Source organism: Blennius ocellaris (genome assembly GCF_963422515.1).
Source record: "Blennius ocellaris genome assembly, chromosome: 1".
Taxonomy (NCBI): domain Eukaryota; kingdom Metazoa; phylum Chordata; class Actinopteri; order Blenniiformes; family Blenniidae; genus Blennius; species Blennius ocellaris.
In genome coordinates, this window is record NC_137650.1 from 33,601,550 (window position 1) to 33,622,612 (window position 21,063).

The 21,063-nt window shown below is 43.1% G+C and overlaps 1 protein-coding gene across 1 annotated transcript in view; it reads left to right on the forward strand.

Annotated features, from left to right (window-relative positions):
* Positions 1-21,063, forward strand: part of itga11a (integrin, alpha 11a) — a 73,860-nt gene that overhangs the window by 39,807 nt on the left and 12,990 nt on the right. Inside the window, exons 11-20 of the mRNA XM_080500806.1 lie at positions 640-784; positions 2,297-2,445; positions 6,305-6,448; positions 12,108-12,311; positions 13,501-13,631; positions 13,840-14,006; positions 18,661-18,800; positions 20,138-20,248; positions 20,351-20,436; positions 20,529-20,739. Coding sequence (XP_080356932.1) covers positions 640-784; positions 2,297-2,445; positions 6,305-6,448; positions 12,108-12,311; positions 13,501-13,631; positions 13,840-14,006; positions 18,661-18,800; positions 20,138-20,248; positions 20,351-20,436; positions 20,529-20,739 — 1,488 coding nt within the window. The remainder of the gene's footprint in view (positions 1-639; positions 785-2,296; positions 2,446-6,304; positions 6,449-12,107; positions 12,312-13,500; positions 13,632-13,839; positions 14,007-18,660; positions 18,801-20,137; positions 20,249-20,350; positions 20,437-20,528; positions 20,740-21,063) is intronic.

Here is a 21,063-nt window from a genome sequence, read left to right on the forward strand (position 1 = left end):
TCAATAGGATAACGTACAATGAAACATTTCTTTTTCTTCTTTTTTTTTAATTACTGCATCTTTAAGTAATTGTTTGCTGCTGCTTCTTTCTATTCTTACCTCCATTCATTTTTGGTTCATTTTTTCGGTCCTCGATCACTTGAATTTTGACATCTTGAATAATGTAACGGTTCAAATTGCTCCACATGGCAAGACGATAAGCGTCTTTCGAAAAACAGCCGTTTCTCTTTCTGCTTTGGAGTGCAGCAGTCGTCCCTTACCTGTGATCACATTTCAATGACGCGTTATAAAAGTCTGAAATCCTCCAGCAGCATGAAACTGATTCGGTGCTCATCAGATGAAAACTCGTATCCTTTTAAAGTCATGAAGAAGTCTGAAAGGAACCTCGTTTCAAGTTAGTGTTTCTCACTGTTACCAAGATAACATTTCACCACAAGGAGAACCACACCATCATTAATCTGCCTGAAACACACAGACTCAGTTCTGCAGTGGTGGTTAGAGGGGCTCGTGTTCCACCGGTGTCATCATACACAGTAATTACCCTGGTGTGTGTGTGCGTGTGTGTGTGTGTGTGTGTGTGTGGGCAGCACCAGGCGGCACAAACACACTCATACCCCGGACTCTGAATATCACCTGCAGGACGGGATCCTGGTGGGCGCCGTGGGGGCTTACGACTGGAACGGAGCCGTTCTGAAAGAAACCCGCCAGGGGAAGGTCGTCCCCCCGAAGTCGTCCTACGCCGAGGAGTTTCCAGAGGAGCTGAAAAACCACGGGGCCTACTTGGGTAAGCGATGTTTGACATGTTTGATGGGCCTCCAGGGGGCACCGGAGAGCATTGGGAAACGTATAGAATGTTAACTGGAGTGTCTTTTATGAAATTAAACCAAATAAAATTCCAGACATAAACATCAATATTATATATAACATTCTAAACTGTGTCGTGCAGATTCCATAAACTTTAGTTATGACCTGCTTCATGGAAGTTTAAATATTTTATCCTGTACAATATCAAAGTAGGCCGCCGGTGCCTTCAGGAGAGCGTTAAGTGGAGCTAACCAAGAAAAAAGCTCGGTGCGGAATTAGATTGAGAGCGTAGCCCAACTTTTTATCTCTTTGGGAATCTGGCGTTTCGTCGCAGGTGTCGTTTCACTTCCGGGGATTTTGGGATCAGGATTGAGCAAGGGAATACATATTGTATGATCAGTTAAGGTAAAGCCTCTGTAGTGGCAGACTGAGCCATTGTCTCTGGCGAGCTAGCCTGTCTGTGAAGCCCTCCTCACTGAAGTCTGCAGAGTTTTGAGCCACGATCTATGATATTGTTAGTGGATTTTCACTTGTAAGGAACTTTTCCAACGATTGATTGACTACATTGTTAATCACATTCAAACACACCAAAGGAGGCAGCTGCCATGCAAGGCGCCCAATCTGTCCACTGCTTTTTACCCAAAGAAATTTTGAACTGTGGAAGAGGAGGAGTCGAGCCAGCAACCTTCCGACTGAGACGAGCGCTCTACCGACGGAGGCACAGCTGCTCCCGCCTGCAGCACAGCTGCTTGTGTATCTGAGAGAGCCAAACAAAACACAGTGGAATGAAGATGCAGAGAGAATGGAAGGATCAATGCACTTGTTTTTTTTATTTTAAAGTGTCCCTTAAAAAATGCTACAAATGTGGTTTAAAAGAGGAAAGAAATGCAGTTGAAGTCCTCCTCAAGCCCCCTTTTTTTTTTCTTTTTTTTTTTTTTTCCATGTCCATGAGCCTTTATTACATCCCTCTCGCTGGTGAAGAAGTGTCCGGCCTTTCTCGTAAAAGACTTGTGGTTTGACACCAGTTGTCCGAGCTGCAGCCCGTCTCCATAAAGCGTACCCAGTGCTTCTTCCCCATCACGTCCATCCCCGTCCCACTGCACCACCGCCACAGACCTCTGCTTTCCCCATCAGCGGTTTGTCTCGGGGCTGATCCGCCAGCGCAAGCCGCTCCGCTCGCTATGGTAATATGAGGTGGAGGCATAACTTTGGACGTGCAAGGAGAGAAAGTCAAAGCTGGGAAAGATGAGAGAAGGTGGTGGAAAAGTATACAAGGAGTCAGTGGAAATTTTTTTTTTTTTTTCTTTTCAGGGAGGGGGGGGAATAATAGAAAGAGAAGAAGAAATAGGAGAAACCTGAGAAACCAGAATGTCGAGCTGTGAATTTGACTGAAAGACGTTTTTATCTCCTGAAATGATCCTTTAAGATTTTAATATTCTAATACAAATGTCTGAGTCAATACACGAATGTGTTGTGTATTTGATATTACCAGGTTACACTGTGACGTCCGTGGTGTCGGCCCGGAACGGACGGCTGCTGGTAGCAGGAGCTCCGAGGTTCAACCACACCGGCAAAGTCATCATCTTCACCCTGAAGAACTCGGGGAACCTCACCATCCTGCACTCCCTCAAAGGCCAGCAGGTACTTCATGTCTGCATGTTCTCATTTGTCCAGGTGGGAAACGTCTCGGTGCAGATCGAATCAGGTCAGCTGGACTTTCTTCAACTGTACTTGCCATTGGAAGATGTTTCCCTCGTTCTCCACGCGGCTTCGCGACTTCACGTTGTTCGTTAGGGCTGACGTGACATTAAATGTAGGTTTAGAGCAGGGGCGTCAAACTCATTTCAGTTGAGGGGCCACATCAACCTCATCTGACCTCTGGAGGGTCGAACAAGTCCAACGTAACATATTAAACTGCAGATATGGACAAATGTCAAAGTCTTTCCTTCATTTGATCCTTTTGTAACTGCAAGAATTTGCCAGTCTATTCTGAAATATACATATTAAAGTTACGACACACAAAAAAAACCTCAGTCACCTGTATCTGGATATCGTATTTTTATTCAGGATTAAAACAATTTGTCATCATCTGGAAACAATTTTGAGTTTACGTGTCTAAAGTATCACTTCACGTAAATTGGACACCTTTATTGTGAAAGATGTTGCGTCATGTGACCTCCACAGACGCATTAATTAATTCTGACCAAGGTGTGGTTTTGAATGTCATTTTTGCCAATCTAGTGTTTTTAGATCAGCGTCTGTCAGTTTTCATATTTAAACTTAAAAAAAAAAAAAAATCACATGGCGGGCTGGATTAGATCCTCTGGCGGGCCGGTTCTGGCCCCCGGGCCGCATGTTTGACACCCCTGGTTTAGAGGTTCTACATATAGTTTGCTGCGAGAGCGTTTGCGCGACGACGTTTTGAAGTGAAAACTAAAAAAATATCCGTTTACACAACAGCGGCGCTCCGAGTCACGGAAAGTATATCTTGTCAAAATTGCTCCGACTCCGTCTGTGGGGGGAAAATACACCTTTTTTTCTGAAGCACAGTTACTGCGCATGGCGGCCTCCGGAGTGTCGCGACTCCCCGTTCATATTCTCCTGCGACTTGGTAGTTCTGTAGTTGACAATCATCGTAATAATAATTCCCTCCTCCCCAGCATTATCTCGTTTTATTTCAGTCCTTTTGGATTAATTCTACAATAAACTCTTATTTTTATCTTTATTCGGGCAACGTTGCTCTCGTTTTGTGTGATGGGTAGTTTCACCAGAGACACTACTTGGTTACTTTCAAGCCAAATGTCTTGAACTAACTTTTACCTTCCGTCGAAACCGTTCAAACTGTCCTTTTCTACATTCTCCCTCACGACCTTACTGTACCTGCACCTCATGGCTCCCATGAGCTTTCCTTTCTAGCTTCAGTAGTTTGAGTCAGGCGGGGGGGGGGGTTACTAACCAAACGCCAACCAGCCTGACAAGAACCAACCACAGTCATTCATTTGAGCTGAGATCATTCAGATCTGCTGCCTCGGCTCGGTGCCAGGTCCACGCTGATGCAGTCCTCATGTTTGCTTTTTAAGTAGACCACAACACAACAAACAATGTCATAAAATATAGTTATAAATAGTTGCACCGCCACTAATAAAGCTCCTTTCCTCTGATCTTTAATGTCGCTGTGCAGCAACGTCTTGCAAGTTATCCTCATGTCACAGATTTTTTTTTTTTTGTGCAACAGGGCCCGTCAGTACAACAACTTCCTCAAAACATCTGAACGATATGAAGTGTTGTCATGATCCAAACGCGTTGAATTCTATCAGATGTCGCTTTAAATACAACAAAGAACTAATCTTTGCCGAACTCCATAAAAAATTCAGTTTAAGACATGAAGCGTTCCACGGCAGATGAAAGGAAGAACACCGATCGTCTCTTTAGTGTGGATTCTGCTGGTGGTTCGGAGCCATCGGGTCAGAGAGGAACACTGCGACTTCAAAGTTGATGTTGGAAGGATAAAACTGTAAAAGTGTGAAGATTTGAGTGAGTTTCACAAGAACTGGGAGAGAGCATCCGCAAACATGCAGTTCTGGTGAGGTATTGCACCTCTGCAGTGGTCAGGATTTATCTAAAGTGGTCCAAAGAAGAAGAAGAGGTTAATTTCTGACTGTCATAATACCTCATGGCTGAAACTCCTGACCGCTCTGACAGGAATATGAATTTGTTTAGTCTCGGACTGCAGACTTGCACCACCCTAGAGCCCCCTCAAGTAGTTTTTGTATGTTGGCATACTGTCGTGTCCCTTTTGTCCTTCAGCAGGTTCAAGCTTGATTTAAGTCAGGACTGACGGTGGGGAACAGAGGCAGAACAACGGATTTTTACGAAATCACAGTAGGTAGTAGGACGATGAGAAATGCGTATCTGAAGCAAGTCACGAATCTGAACTGCTGGAGTCCTGTGACGCTGTGCATTCAGTAAAGATGCATTAAATTAAGAGAAAAAAAAAGAAAACTCTGACATGTTCAGAAAGACATAAATAAAATGACTTCACATTGAACTGACACGAAGTTTTCTCACAGTTTCTGCTCGGACCGATGAGCAGCAGCATCCGTCTTGTCAGCAAAGACTTTTATGTTTGAGAAGTGCTGGTTATGTACTTTAATATACTCAGTCGTCTTCAAAGAAAAAAAGGCGAGCTTCTTTCCCTGGTAGATCTTTATATGAGCTTGCATAATCTGCATAAAAGACAGAATGACCGGATGCGGTGTTGGATAGTAAGATTTATGGGCTCTTCTCTCTTTCTCCGTCAGCGTTTTTGACGTCTCACTGTGCAGCATATCCCGCATAGTTCACTTTGGAAAGCATTGTAATAATTCTCAATCATTAGCATATGAAATTGGACACTTGTGTCTGGAAAAATGATCCCAGCAGTGGAAAAGCCTGGTCGCCAAAAGGGTTTTCATTGCGAAACTTGAGCGCGGTGAAGAAACTGCTTTACGACTTTAGTCCAAATGACATAAACTTGACAAACGGCACTGATGTTTCCAGTTGAGTTCTCCAGTCGCTGTGTGGGAAGCATCACCATCTGCTTTTTTTTTTTTTTTTTACTGTTTATCTTTTTAGAATAAATTCCAATTGTTGTCGTACAGCTTTAACTTCACGACTGTGAATGAATCGTCTGTCTGGGTTTGGTCTCTGTCTGAGTTATACTAAGTTTAGAAGCGGTCATCATTCGGAGGGTATGCGGCTCGGCGTGTTAATGGCCGCTACACTCACGGCTGGCAGCTGTTCACAGGCTGCGAGGCCCGAAGCGATCCTGCAGCGGCTCACAATGTACCTTGTCAGCAACAGCTCGTCCAGAACAGCAGGGCTTTTTTTTTCTCCTCTCTTTCTTGATCCTACGACTGTGGAGCAGAATCTGTTTTTACAGGCAGCTGCTTTCTGATCTCGGAGCCAATAGATGATGTTCGGATCACTGCAGTGTCTGGTCAGCCTCTGCCTGCGGAGATCGCATGAGTGGGACTTCCTACGAAGCAGCACAGCTTTTGGTTTACCTTCACATGTCCATTATTAGACATTAATCCATCCATCAGTCATCCAGGCATCAACCGAGCCATTCGCCAATCGGTCTCCACATCTGTTTGGACTTCAGCTCATCCATTTGTGTACAATACATCCAAAGTTTACATCATCTGGCTGTCCATCAATTTTCATAGAATCTATTTCAACACGATCCATCCAGGGATTCCTGCTGGAAGGTACAGAGAACAGAAAACGCAGTACAAGAGAGAGACGTACTGCTGTAAGTTCTTGGTACACAAAGGTGATATTCTGTGTAAATACACAGTGAGAGAGAAAATCTCAATCTGCAGCAGCACCGAGAAAACAGTTCGGGGTGATCAGAGTGAACCTGAACTAAAAAATCCTTTTCAAGTCATTAAGAATATTTAAAAAAAACAAGAAGCGTCATGTTTTATTTAACCATTGTCGCTCCCCCCCCCCCTTTCAGATCGGTTCATATTACGGCAGTGAGATTGCCCCGCTGGACATCGATGGAGACGGAATAACTGACAACCTGCTGGTGGCAGCCCCCATGTTCTTCAGTGGAGGCCTGGAGAAAGGAAAGGTCTACATCTACAGATTAACTGAGCACGTACGTAATCCACAGCCGTGCACACACACACACACACACACACACACACACACACACACACACACACACACACTCACACGGGTGTCGTTCAAACCGATCCCACGACACGGGAAACGGGTCACCACCTGGTCAAACTTCAGATTCAGTACCTTCCAGGACCCGAGTGTCCCGTAACGGCAGAACCCGGCTGCATTCCGGCGTCGCAGTTCGCACGCTGGCATCTGACGCACGAAGCCCGTCCAGATGAAATGAGCCGATCAAATGAGGAGGCCGCGCCATGCCAGTGTGCCGACTTTATTGGAAGTGTCGAGTGAACTCAAGAGGAAAGTATTCTTGCCCTTTCTCAACCCATTTCCACTGAAGCATGCGGAGGCGAGAACTTTTCTTTTAATAGAGGGAAATTTCCCGGAGTCCCAGGCCTGCGTTGCTCGTTGGAATAATAAATGTCTTCAGCTGTTATGAATCCATCGAACAGGCGCGGAGGAAGGTATCGGGAATATACATGCTGCGCACCAGACCGCAGCGCAGGTGGCAGCCTGAACTCCAAAAAAACAAAACACAAACACCATTATTGAAGCCGTCTGTCATAATCAGCGCCGGCACGCCACGCGTTACGGGCGGTTAATGTGTAGTTGATTCAGGTGTTGCTGTGGAAAGAGATCGTCCTGGAAAATCGCTTATGGGTTCTAGATTCCTTCATTAGAAAAAGTGTATTGTGTGGTCAAAATGGATGATTTAAATTCATAACGTGAGCCTGCCAGAGTCAGCAGGCCTTTTCTGTGTGGAGTTTGCAGGTTCCCTCTGTGTTTCCTCCCACAGTTCATAAAAAAAATGAGGGTGATTCATGGCTTTCAATGTATGTGTGAGTGTGTGCTGTAAAGTACTGGCAGTGACAGTCAGTAGTGCCAAACACGTTTTAGTTCAGGAGCCTGAAGTACAACCAGCTTCCATTTTGAGTAGGCTATGATGAAATAGTGCCATAATAACCCTTGAATTTAAACTTTTAAGGTGTCATGACACTGTGTATTTTCATGAAACTAAACCAATTACTACAAATTCCAATCCAACTTTGTTTATAAAGCCCATTTAACACACCACAGTGGACCAAAGTGTCGTTCAGTGAATCAATACGATCTGCAGGTCACATGTTTACTTAAAATTAATAGACGATACAGACGATGCGATAAAACAAACACAGTTAAAACAAATTAAAGATATAAAAACATTGGTGATACAGATAAATTGGTCGAAGGCCGAAGAAAAAAAACTGTCGACATCAAATTATTACAATCTGAGCATAAAGCTAATTTTAATAAAATCTCAAGTGTTGAATCGTGTCCACAACTTTTGAGAAATTTGTTGTTTTCTAAAAAAAAAAAAAAAAGTTTTCATTGAAATTTTTACAATTTGCTTGGTGGTTCGTCCAGATCGGAGACTCTCGCTGCTCTGTTTTGTCTTATGTTTGACACCCCTGATCTAAATGTTTATTAAATTCCTCTGTTTTCCATTAGTCTCCGTCTGTGAATGGTTTTTATCTGAGCGGCAACCAATTACCATTAAACCTTTTACTGCCATATGGACAGAATTCATGCTGATTTTATGGCTGTAAAATTGTTAAAATATTTGCAAAGTGTGAAGGTTTCTGCTCTTTTTTTCCCCCCAAGATGGCTCCAATTTTAAATATCTGTCAGTTCTCCAATAAAAGTGAGACGCTGGTGAATCTTGACTGTAGAAATCCTGGAAATATGAAACACAAAGTGACCCCGTATTGCCTCTCTGAAGCTTTCAGATAATTACATTTGGAACAGTTTTCATCCTATTATTTTCTTTTTTTAGAATTGTATTTCCAAGAGACTCAAATGGTTTAAGGGTAAAATTGTTTTTTCAAAAAAAGGCTAAAATTGCTTTATAAAAAAGGGCTACAAACTGCAAAAAGAAAAATCAGAAAAGAAATAAGTAGCAAAAATATTTGAAACGGTCAAGAATGGACTAAAAACGGGTCTAAAAATTAAATTGGTTAAAATAGCTAGCGTGACGAGATAATAAATGGTCAAAACTGGATGAATCAGTCAAAATAGGTGGAAAAGGTAAAAAAACGGAGAGAAAAAAATGCCTAGAAAAGCTTAAACAAGTAAATTAATGGCAATTTGTAGTCAAACGTCACGAATGTATGTTCAGCAAAACTGCATAAATAAAGTGGAAAGTGACAAAATTGTCTCTTTGGATGGCGACGCTTGCAGACCCCTTGTCCGGCTGATATGAACGATGGATGAGTCGTAGCGAGGAGAGGTGAACGTGCCGAATCCTGTCAGCGCTAGAGAAACATCGAGGTGAGCGTACAGAAGACGAGTGACTCACCGAGGCTCAACGTTTTAATATATTGACTGCAAACGCTGCAGAAAACCACCCGAAGTCTGACTGCTGGCGGAAAATAAAGCCTTCTGCTGGTGACCTTTCATGGCCTCCTCACAAACGCCATATGGTTTGGATTTAAACAGCAGTGGCTGTCCTCCCCCCCCCCCACATGTGCACACGTCAGATAGCCGAGCATCCTAAATCAACCCCCCCCCCCCACCTCCCATTTGTTCAACTGAAATAACAAGTGAGCTCACGTTTCGCCCGCCAGAAGCAAATAATGTGACGGAGCGGGACGCCAAGTGGAGCAATGATATGCATGACTACTGATGGATTCAAGTGTTTTGGCTCCGTTTTGTCAGATCGCTTCTATTCCACAGATTTTCCAGTCGGCCAGTCGCTTTCAAAGACTCGGATATCTTCCATCTGACTTTATGCTCACTGAGAATAGAACTTCAGATAAATACAGCAAAGCCTTTTTTTTTTTAAAATAAAACAAACTTCTTTGGTGAAATTCCTCCTTTTCTTGTGTTGCCAGATGTTTCAGATATTTCACTTCAAAACAGGAGGATTTAAAGATTTATGTGGAAGATACAGAATGTCGTCTTAACAGGAGATATCATTTGTTTAATAGATAATTTTTTCAAAATGTCACAATATGTATGGCTGAGTAGCGGTGTGGTGCTTCGACCTGTCGTTTCATAATCCAGGTTGGGATTAGGGTGGGGCATCACACATTTAGGCCTGTCGGAGCAAGAAGCTCCAATCTGGCAACCGAAACAAGTCAATTATTAAAATTGCAACGAGACGGTTGACTTTTTAACAGTTTTCGTAAAATTGTGTGCAACTTTTCAAGCGAAAACTTCTAGTTTCAGAAAAGTTTTGTGATGAAAGTTTTGAAAACGATGTCCGTTTGCACGAAAATGGCAACAAGGCTGAAAAACGGTGTAGTGAGCAGCTCAGGCCACGAGTTGGCGCTGTTGCTTTTTTGTGTAATGAAACCACACACACACAGACGCGTGCAGAGGATAATGCACTATAAACAATGTGAATGTCAATGTTTTCTTTGGAATTTGGAATTACTTTGGAACCTCTTGGACTTTGTGTTTTCACTGCTGACCTCCATGTAAAGTGAATTCCTCTGGTTTACATTAGTCTCCATATGTGGACCTTTTACTAACATATGGACTAGATTTTAAATTTTTTTTAATTTTATGGCTGTAAAATTGTTTACATTTTTGCAACGAATGAATATTTCTGCTCTTTTTTTCCAAGATAACTATCAGTCAGTTCTCCGATAACACTGTTTTTAACAACACTGAGAAGCTGGTGAATCTTGACTGTAGAAAACACGAACCTCATTTTCTCTGCTCTCTGTCAGCTTCTCAATTGTCTAGTCGAGAGGTCTGCAACCTGCTGCTCTGCACATCTGGCTCTTTAGTGTCGCCGTATCGGCTCCCTGAAGCTTTCAGAAAATTACATGTGGAACAATTTTCAATCCTATTACGGCGAGGAAATGAACCCATATATATACTGCAATGGTTTCCCTTCAAAAGTTCTGTAAATGTGAGTTGTATGCCTGTAACTCTGAGGAAAAGGTAAAAAGTCAGTCGTCCCATTGCGATTCTTACCATTTTCTTTGAGGTTTGGCCGGACTGGAGCCTCCTTTGTGTCGGTTTTCGGCCCACGGACCTTATGTTTCACACCCCCGATGGGACACGATGACTCGACTGAGGTTGTTTTGAGCGAATCAAACACAACAGCGAGCTGGATGTCGAGCAAAGACAAGACCAGCAAAGTCTCCTTCGACGGACTGGAGGCGGCGCCGGGAGGCTCGGACCTGCTCCTCGTTAAATGGGACTTCTCTTGACGGACAAACAGAGCGCGGTCCTGTTCTGAAAAAAAGTCCTTATGGCGAATACTTCGGTTTCCAAAGAATCCTTTGTGCTGTGCAGCTCATCCATGTGTTGCTGACTGAAACCGCTCTGTCGGCGTTGTCCCTGCTTTGAAGTGTCTCCACGACGACGAGCTCACGAACAACAACGTCTGTTTACGCGTTGAGCTCAATCACCCAAGGAGGGGGAGGCCCCGTAATTTAATTTTTCGCGAAGGGCCTCCATTCGGCCCCCGGGGGGCGGCTCCGCACCCATCCCCCGTCTCCTCGCCCTCACAGAAACTCACTCGCCTCGCCCACTTTGACCTGCGTGAACTCACCTGACGTGACCCGACGCCCCTTTATGGGCAACAGCTGAGTTGTATCATGCTGGAGACGTTAGAGTGGAGAGGTGGGGGGGGGGGGGGGTTCTGCTCGTTAATCAAAAGCAGATATAAATCTAAAGTCTTTAAAATGAAAACAGGTAACAACCGAACTGAGGAATTCGCTCTTTATTTCCTCGTCTCGGTTGTTTTTGATGGGTCATTTTTTTTCCTTCCAGGGTGCCAACAGAGGTTTCCTACATTCTTATATATGTTCCAATATGTTGGAGGAGTTCCCAGACAACAGCTCCACAACTGACATTAATTTAGCCAAACAAACATCCGTCTGCACCAGATCTGAGCCCTAATACGCTCTTATTGCAGAAACGGAGAGAAAAGGCCAGTGAAAGCATGTAAGGTGAACGAATCGTACTTCTGTTCCACAGACTGCGACAAATTCATAGAGAAGTCAATCTTTATTTTAACGTATCAAGAGAAAACGCATCGTTTTGTGTTTTCAGTTTCAGAAATATTTTGCTTTTACGCAGCAATGTTTGGGAAACTATGTCCGTTTCCACGGAAACGATGTAGTGAGCATTCCAGGCCACGGGTTGGTGCTGTTGGTTGTTTTTGTAATGAAGCGACACACACATGCACGCAGAGAATGACAAGTTATAAACATTTAATAATGGCAAATACACAGACGCCCAAGTTGGTTTGTTATTACAGTGACTGTCAAAATAAAACTACCAATTCATAGTTTTTATTAAACTTTTATTAAACATACAAAATATTGATATTATTCATCTACTGAGCATGTGCAGAAGACATATGGCCACGGTGCACATACACAGTGCTTCCGCCATCTATTCAGTTTGGAGCCTGAGCTTTTCTATAAAGTTGGGTTTTTTGTCATTTGAAGGATGAAAAGTGGAGCTGAATCATTTGCGAAATAAAAAAAAAAAAGTAAAAATCAGTGTCTCAGCCAAGGGTACTTTGAGATATCACCGTCGATCTGAAGGAAACTGATTCACAGCTGCTTGATATTAATAATCTGCGTCACACAATGCGAGATTATTCGTCTCTTCTTCTTCTTCTTCTTCTTCAGAACCGCTTCATCCACGAAGGCGCTTTGGAAATCCATAACGGTGGGCAGAACGCCCGCTTCGGCTCGTCTCTGGCTCCCGTCCCCGACCTGAACGGCGACGGCTTCAACGACCTGGTGGTGGGGGCGCCGCTGGAGGACGACCACAAAGGAGCCATTTACGTTTTCTTCAGCCAGCACAACAGGATCCTGCGTAAATACAAGCAGGTAGGCGTTGTTTGTCATCAGATCAAGAGCCTCCAAGCTGCTGCTTCAGATTTAGTTCAGTCTGGGAGCTCATAAACTCAAATCAATGTAAAGTATTGACTGCTCTGCACTGAGATGCGTGAGGAGTTTATAATCCTGCGAGGTGACGTCAAACCAGAGCAGACGAGAAATAAAAATTCATTAAAATTAACGAGCATTCTTGTTTATTTAATTTCGTTTATTTATTTGTTCGTACATTTCACGATTTGGCGTCACAACTTGGATTAAAGACATAATGAAGTTTATAAAGTTCTACGAGAAGTTAATTTTAAACTATAGATTTCCTCTTGGTGGTACTTTTTGTTTTTGTTTTTAACCTTTATTGAGCGAATTAAACATCTTCATTAAAGCTGAAGTTACATCAGTTAGTGGGAGGAAGATGCTCTGTAATCTGGACGTTTGCTCTTCTTGAAAGAAACCCGATTTACGAACTAATTAAATTTCAGTCATATAACAGAACAATATCTCTCCTTAACAAAATAATCATACTTTATTAGTCCCCTTGAGGGAAATTCTTTGTCTCTGAATTGTCCCATCAGTCAAGAAATCAGGATTACTTCCCCAAAATAAACCATAAAATATGTCAAAACATTATATCTACATCATACATGGAACATTGGTGCCTAATAACTGTTGTAAGAGAAGGAAAAAATGCACTTTTCAGGTTTTATAAGACTAATTTCAAGTGAATAACTTCACACAACAGAGCTGTTTGTCAGATTTCCTTCATAGTTAAATGTTACCTTTGGCACTATGAGGCTACAAAAATATAAAAAAAAACTTCACATTTCAAGGGAAACTAATTACACGTAGGATTTTTTTTAACTGCTGTCAAACATGAAAATAGTACGTTTTGACCAAAACACAGTTTGTAAGACTTAAAGAGCAACACAACTCGCTATAATACAATTCCAATTCATCCCTTCTAAGAAAAAGGAAAAACAAGTTAAACATTGCAACAAATGTGGGATATGAAGGGAAAAAAAAAAAAAGTTCAGAAAAAGTGACTAAAAACCAGAAACAAGAGAAAAGTTTTGGTTGAAAACTCCAAACAAGCTAAAAATAAGAGATTAGAAGTGTATGTGGAGTAAACAGTGGCGGTTGCAGCCTTGGTGCTGGCGCTCACATTTCCCCTGGCCTGGTTCTGCAGAGGATCGCTGCGGCGGACCTGGCGCCCGGCCTGCAGTACTTTGGCCGCAGCGTCCACGGCAGCATGGACATGAACGATGACGGCTTAGTGGACCTGGCAGTCGGCTCCCTCGGCGCTGCCGTTCTCCTCTGGTGAGATTATTTCCCCTCAGTAAATAAATAACGCCGCTCGTATGTCGTTGAATTCTGGCGGGCTGAGCTCTTCGCAACGAATCCAATTTGTTCCCTCCGTGTGAATAGATAATTATGTTTAAAAAAAAAAATAAATTAGCTATGTTGAGAAGAATATTTTCAGACGCCCACCCTTCATCTGTCGCCCCCTCGCCCCCCCCCCCCGCAGGTCGCAGAGCGTCGTCAGGATCTACATCAGCGTCCGCTTCGAGCCCAGTAAGGTCAACATCTTCGTGAAGGACTGTCAGCGAGGCGGGAAAGACGTGACCTGCATGTCGGCCATCGTGTGCTTCAACATCACCGCCCGCACGGCCATTCCTCCCACGCAGGAAATCGGTAAGCCAGAGAAAAAAAAAAATGAACAAAAATTAATAATCCACCGCAGTGGAAGCATCTCGGGGAAACTTTCCCAGCTCCCGATCCCGTCCTCTACCAACATTAACATCCTTTTGAGGTTTAGCGCATCGTATTTCGGATTGGAGCCCAGTGCACACCAGCCAGTCAGGTCTGGATTCGATAGAGAGGACATGAGGAAAACATGTGTTCGTGTTTTTAAAGTAAAGTAGATTATAGTTTTCGTGAAAAATATTTTCAAATAGTCATCGGCACGGTGCCAAAAATTCTGGTTTTCCATTTAAATTTTTTAGTTAAACAGCTCGTTTGAGTCTGATCTGGCTTGTAATTCCACGTTATACCACAAGATGGTGCAGTGAGTCTCTACTGCAGGGGTGCTCAATACGTCGATCGCGATCGACCAGTCGATCGCAAAGGTAGTAATAGCAGATCACATGACAATAGAAAAAAAAATAGATGCTGGTGTAATGAAACTGATTTACCTTTCCGAATTACGAGTACGATCGAACGCAGCATCAGATGACGGCTGAGTTTTTCTGACCTTCAGGTCACCGCACACGCGCAAACAACGACGCTAAGTGTGGCAAAGCTAACAAGCTAGTCAAGCGAGTTAGCGCAAATTTGAAGGCCCCCGCAAGTAAGAAGACGAACACGTATCACTTTCATGAGGAATGGGAGGTGGACTTTTTTTTCACGATGTCATTTTCGAAGTGCGTTTGTCTCGTCTGCCAGTCGACCGTCGCAATACCAAAGATCAAAGTAACATCAAAGTAAACTCAGGTAATTACAAAGAATGTTCATAGTTAATTATGTCGTGTTGCACAATATTGGCTCGTACGGTTTTGCAAGGTTCATCATTATACATTGCACATATAAAGAATCCTCAATATATTTGAAAATAAATATACGTTTTGCATTTTTGTAGTGGTTCACTTTGACTTGGTCGTTTTATAAGGAGCTCGCATGCTGAAAAAGTGTGGACACCCCTGCTCTATTGATTAATCGACTTAAAGCTTGACAGTTTGCTTCGATTGTAAACAGAAGGAAGATACAGGATGTAGGCCAGAGGAGTTATAGCGATATATACTAGTATCGCTATCAAAGTGTCCTTGGTGGGTAACGATGGGACTCCAGCTTTATCTCTGTTTTTGTTTAAAGTCAGACTTTTTTTGGTGATGAAAGCTCCCAGACGACTCCAGCCGGTAGAGATGTGGCCTACCTGGGCGTGAGTGAAGGGTTTCCCTGCTCACAGTTTGTTTTAAGAGCCATCAGGCCCGGGTCCGGTTTCACAGTGGATCCCCGGGGGGAGGCGGGCGGGGGAGCGTGTTCCCAGTTAACCTCCCGACCTCCCGACGTCTTCATCACATCCCATCACATGTTGCCAGAAACGGAGCGGCGGAGGCGGGGAGCTATCTTGTCCCCCCCCCCCCGGCCGCGTACAGTGGGACACGTTTATTTAATTTTCCCCTCGTTGTCGTGTCTGGAGGCTAACGCGTCGCAGATGTGCTGCTGTTTGCGAGATAGCTGCGGTCTCCGGCATGAAACGTTTTCCTTTTGTCTTAGTCGATTTAATTTGATTCTTCCAAAATGTCCATTAGCTGGATTAGAGAGTCGTCGCTTTAAATACACTCCGAGGACTATTTTAGTGTTGAGAGTTTTTATTTTAAGACTGCAGTGTGACTTTGCTGATTATAGGTGTTGCTTTGCAGCACAAAGTGGGTAGAATCTGGTCCAGAATTGCTTTTTTTTTTTAACAAAACAAGAACAAAGTGCCATTTTCTGGTGGGAATGAGGAAGATATACAACACTACGGATCCCTTCAGCTTGTTTTTAACCACAGGGGGAATCAAATTGAACTGGCACCTCTCACACGACGACAGTAAAACTCACATAATTAACTCTAAACTCACACTCAGACTACACCAAGTGGCACATCTTGGCTGCATTCATGATTTCTCTTGATTTGGAAAGTCAAAACTTGTCCGTAAATTAAAAGAAAACCCAAAACAAAACTATAACAGAGCCATATAAAATCTGCACATTTTGTTTAGAGAACAGAGATAAAGCTGCAGATACAGTCTCATCTGCACCCTCATACTCAAAAGGAAGCTTTCATGGCTCCAGGGTGGTTGAGACGGGACTGAGCACGTCACATAAATGTCTTTTAAACCCAGAGTAAAACAGAGACGTCTCCTCTGCTGGATGAAGAGTGAAACTCACAGGATTTAACTCTCAACCCGGGATGTGAGTATTAACCTTGGGCTACTTGTCGATGCAGTGTCGTGATGCGAGTAGTAATTACTAATTACCATTAGTTGTTATTCATACGTACATACATACATCCATATGCAAGCGATATACGAAGGCGATGCAGTGCTGTGAACCTCCTGGACTAATGTGTACTGTCGACGGAGGGACCGAGCTCAACGTGGACCTCCTCACGCTACAGTCTACTTCAATCATGTTTAGCATGTAGCATGTAGCATGTAGCATATGGCAGAAAATCCTCCTGGATTCGCCGAGCAGTAAAATTAATCAGCAACATGATCATCCTCATCAATATTAAAGAATGTCCAAACTACAGACACCGCTCGTCCTCTCTTGTCCGCCTGCGGCTGACAATGACGACAGGTGATGTCATGTGATGCTCGCCAGGTGGAACTCGCGTCAAACAATTAGGTTTTGCGTATTTTCAAAATAAAAGCTCTATCTGCTGATAGGCGACACAAGGCTTCACACCTGAAACGTTCGTCATGCCACCACACTTCATTGCGTCAACGTCATTCGTCACATTTTGTTTTAATCAGATATTAAGTCGTAATGAAGTGAGAAACATTGTTGTGGTAATAATATTCAGGTCATCCAAGTTCACTTCCAATCCAAAAGTTCGCATCTTATTTTAGTCTCCGCTTACGGTATCATTCTTCGATCTCTGGTGTCCGAACCAAGACGAACGATCCCCAAGCTGGTTAATCAGACTGAGGCGAGACTCAGATCTGGTTATATCATCGTTGATCCGCACACTTTGATTGCAGTCAAATGTGTAGAGTTACTTCTAACCCACTTTTTTGGGAATGTGATGAATAGACATAGGCATACAGTACTTTATGGTTTTCATGAAAGCCAGAATGGAGGACAGGAATCTGTCGCTCTGTGATCCTCCAACTGACCCCTGATTTTTTTCCTCGCGCCATTGAAACACATGGCAATAAACGGAGAGCCTCTTTTACAGTGTGGTTTGGAAGTGACCGAGCTGTTGAGTTTAAAAACGGTTTGTCTTCTTGTATGTGTTGGTCACAAACCCATTGTCTGTTTTCATTTGACCCGCTGCTGCAGTTATGTCCTTCATCAAGTTGAACCGCATGAACCCCCATTAAAACAGAAGAGGGTCAATCTTTTTGAGCCAAAGCTACGTGCAGTGTTGGCTTTTCAGCAGGTTTGAGCAAAAGCCAATCTTTTTTTTTTTTTTTGACAAATAATTCAAAAGTTTAAGTCTTGATATTCAACTGAGCGCCACTGTGGGAAATCAGATATTGAAACAGGCAGCAACACGAGCAGTAAGGTAGACTCAGACTCAAACTGCAGCTCAATGTGATTTCAGTGTCTTTCTGCTCCAAACCATCTGAATTTGATCGTTATTGCAGCCAGAGTCTGGTTGTCATAAGTTCTCTTTCGGGTTTTCTGCAGTTTCATATAGTTGTGTCGCGGTAATACAGACCTGTTGTCCTCGTATGAGACCGACTTGTGTGGTCACGTCAATAATGCCTTAAGAAAGGCTGTCTTTTGTACTGAAAGGGTCTTTGAATTGTTAAAAAAAAAGAAAGAAAAAGAAATTGGTCTCTCCTCGCTTTATACTTTAAGGAGGAGTGGAAAAAAGTGATCTGTATCGGGCTCTCAGACGAAACAGAATAAGAACATAAAGGTGTCATTTACCACCTGTGTCAACAGAAAGGCTTATTTAATTATTAAATTTTACTTATTTGTTTATTTTTGGGGTATTGTTCTTATTATTGTCTGATTAATTTATCTATTTATTTTATTATAATTTTTTTTTCTTTTTCTTATGTTATTATTTCTTTCTTTCTTTCTTTTCCTTTTAGTTAATTTTTTTATGAGTGTTTTGTCTTATGTTCTGTATGTGTTCACTGTGTGGTGCTGTATAATGAAAAAAATTATTGATTTAAAAAAAGGGAGAACGACTTTTTGTGGAAAGATAAAATTTGTGTTTTTTTACAGAATCTGGGCCTTCTGATCCCAAACACACAGGATTAATTTTTGATCTGATTAACATCTGACTGTCCACATACAGTGGATTTTTTGGGGGGGTTGGGGAAACTACTTCCTGTACAAAAGCTTAGTTATTGTACGCATTCGGCCCGACTCATCCCAACTTGCAAAGAGAATTAAAAAGCTCAAACGCAGCTCAGGTCTCAGGTGGTTAAAGACATTCGGGGCTGCAGTCGATACCCGGAGTTCACACTGATCAACGACACACAGACGGGGAAACTGGAGCACGATTGAGACTGAACGGAAAAATAAAGTCACAGTGAAGTTGAGCGAATTTACAAAACAGTAAAACGAGTATTAAACTCATAACGTCAATGTGTTTTTCTTGATTCTTTGCCGGACCCGCCAGGTGTCAAGTACAACGTGTCCATCATGGAGAGACGTTTCAATCCCCGGGCCTTGCTGGACAACCCCTACATGGTGCAGCCTCAGAACCTCACCCTGCTTCCCGGAAAGGAGGCCTGCGAACACGTCTACTTCCACGTCATGGTGGGGCCCGCAACAAGACATTCTCGCTTTAGATATTTACTCATAACGGCTCAAAGTCTGCATAAAACTCACCACTCACCTGACACTCTTTGGAGATTTGCTCGACATTCTCATGACACGTTCTCATCTCTCGCTTCACATTCCCTATTTGCACAATATCCAGGCAACATTTGCATGATAGTCAGGATTCACGTGATGCTGCCTTGACATTTGCATGACGCTTCCGTAACATTTCCAGGATAATTCTACCATCGATATGATAGTCGCTCAGATTCACGTACTGTTTGCTGGACATTGCGTCGACATTCAGCATTCACATATTATCCACCAAGTAACATTTCAATTTTTCTCTCACAATGGACACAAGAGATGTTGTGCACCGCCACTTGACAGAAAAATAATGTCGACCAAATCTTGAGCTTGTAGAAAGTCCAGGAGCTGCTGGAGGAATGAGTTCCACTCTCAAGTTCAAATTCTCAAAAACTAGACCGAGTGGAGTTTAAGATCAGATCAGATCAGATAAATAACCTCACAGATGGAGAAATGTACATTGTCACAGCAGCAGCAAAGCAGGATAGGAGAATAAAACCACACATTGTACAGGACAAAAATAAAATCAAATAAAATCATACGGTGCACAATAGAATTGGTAAAAAATATAGTGGAGGAACGTGAATCTAAAAACAGTTAGAAAAGAGCCAGTAACTTTGGATGTGTGAGTAACTATCATGCACACAGTGCCTATAGGGTGGATATGTTATTGCACAGTAAATCAATCAATAAATGAATAAATGAATAAATTATTGTTGCACAGTGGTAGAATGAATTATCCAGTTTGTGGGTGTTTTTACCACATCCACTATGTATTTAAAAAAGTTTCTATTGGAAATGCTTCACAAATTCAGTTTGCAGTCCATCACAGCTCAGGCAGATCAAGGATTTATTTTGGTTTTACTTTTGAACTTTACGTAGTGGGAGAGATGTTTTTTTCTACATTATATAATCAACAAACACGATAATCCTATTGATAGATTCGATAACTGATGTCTGTGTAAAAACATCTGAACGTTCTTTAACACCACTTAGACTGATAAAGCTCCTGCATGTTTGACATTTTCAAGATTGAAGCATTTAGTTTGTCAAAATCACTATGAAGACACGTCATTATTCACTTTAGTCTCCATGAAATCCGAAGCGCATTTGACTTTTTCTGCCTCCGTTTTGTTAATGAAAAACTCTGAAAAGCACCAAATGTGTGAGTGCCATAGATAAAGTGCCACGATAGAAGAAGTCCTCAGGCTCAACCCTTGATTTTTTTTTGTCGTCGTTTTGTGCAGGAGACCACCGACTACGCCAGGCCCATCGTGTTCGCCGCGCAAGCCGTGCTGCAAGATCCGAACGGCGAGCCGGTCCTGGATGAGAGCTGGCCGACCGTCGTGAAGACTGAGGTGAGAGACTCATCCTGGCAACCCGCCAATTCTTAGTCCGCCCTGTAAAGCAAGAGGGTTTTCTCGTTTGTCTGACTTCCAAAAAAAAACCTCCTTCTGAAGCTGCCCTTCTGGAACGGCTGCGACGAGGACGACCGCTGTATCCCCGACCTGGCGCTGCAGAGCGTCAACGACCTGATGACCCGGAGGTCGGTGCGCCGCACACACAAGCACGCCACGTCCTCAAGGCTGCGGGGGGAATCAACTCTTCTTTCTTTTTTTCTTTTTTTCTTCCTCCCAGTCAGTTCTGTGGGCAGACTGTACAGTCTCGGGGCGTTTTCTGTCGAGAGCAAGGCGACGGAGGGGTGGGCGGACCTCTGCGGGTGCTCGAGGCCAACCGGAGGAGGATGGTGGTCGACGTCCGGCTGGAGAACAAAGGGGAGAACGCCTACGACGCCCAGCTTAATATCACCTACACCCCAAACCTGCGCTTCTCCAGCCTCATAGTGAAGGTGGGTTTTGATAACGCCTGGTCCAGTCCCGGTCCTGGAGGGTCGCTTGTTGGCTTGGTTTGCGACGACCCAAGTGAAGCTTGAATCTTTTTTTAGTCCAACTCTTTTTATTGACATTTCTCAAATCAAATGCAAATGAAATGGTACATTTCGAAAGTAATAAAGCCCCTCATACCCCCCCTCCCTTAACCCACCCCCACCCCGCTCAGGTCAAATAGCCTTGGACACATGGCACAAACCTACGATACAAACATAAACATTCGCACACACACTCATACCACGTAAAGGACAGATATTAAAGATTGGAGAAAAAAAAAAGGGGGG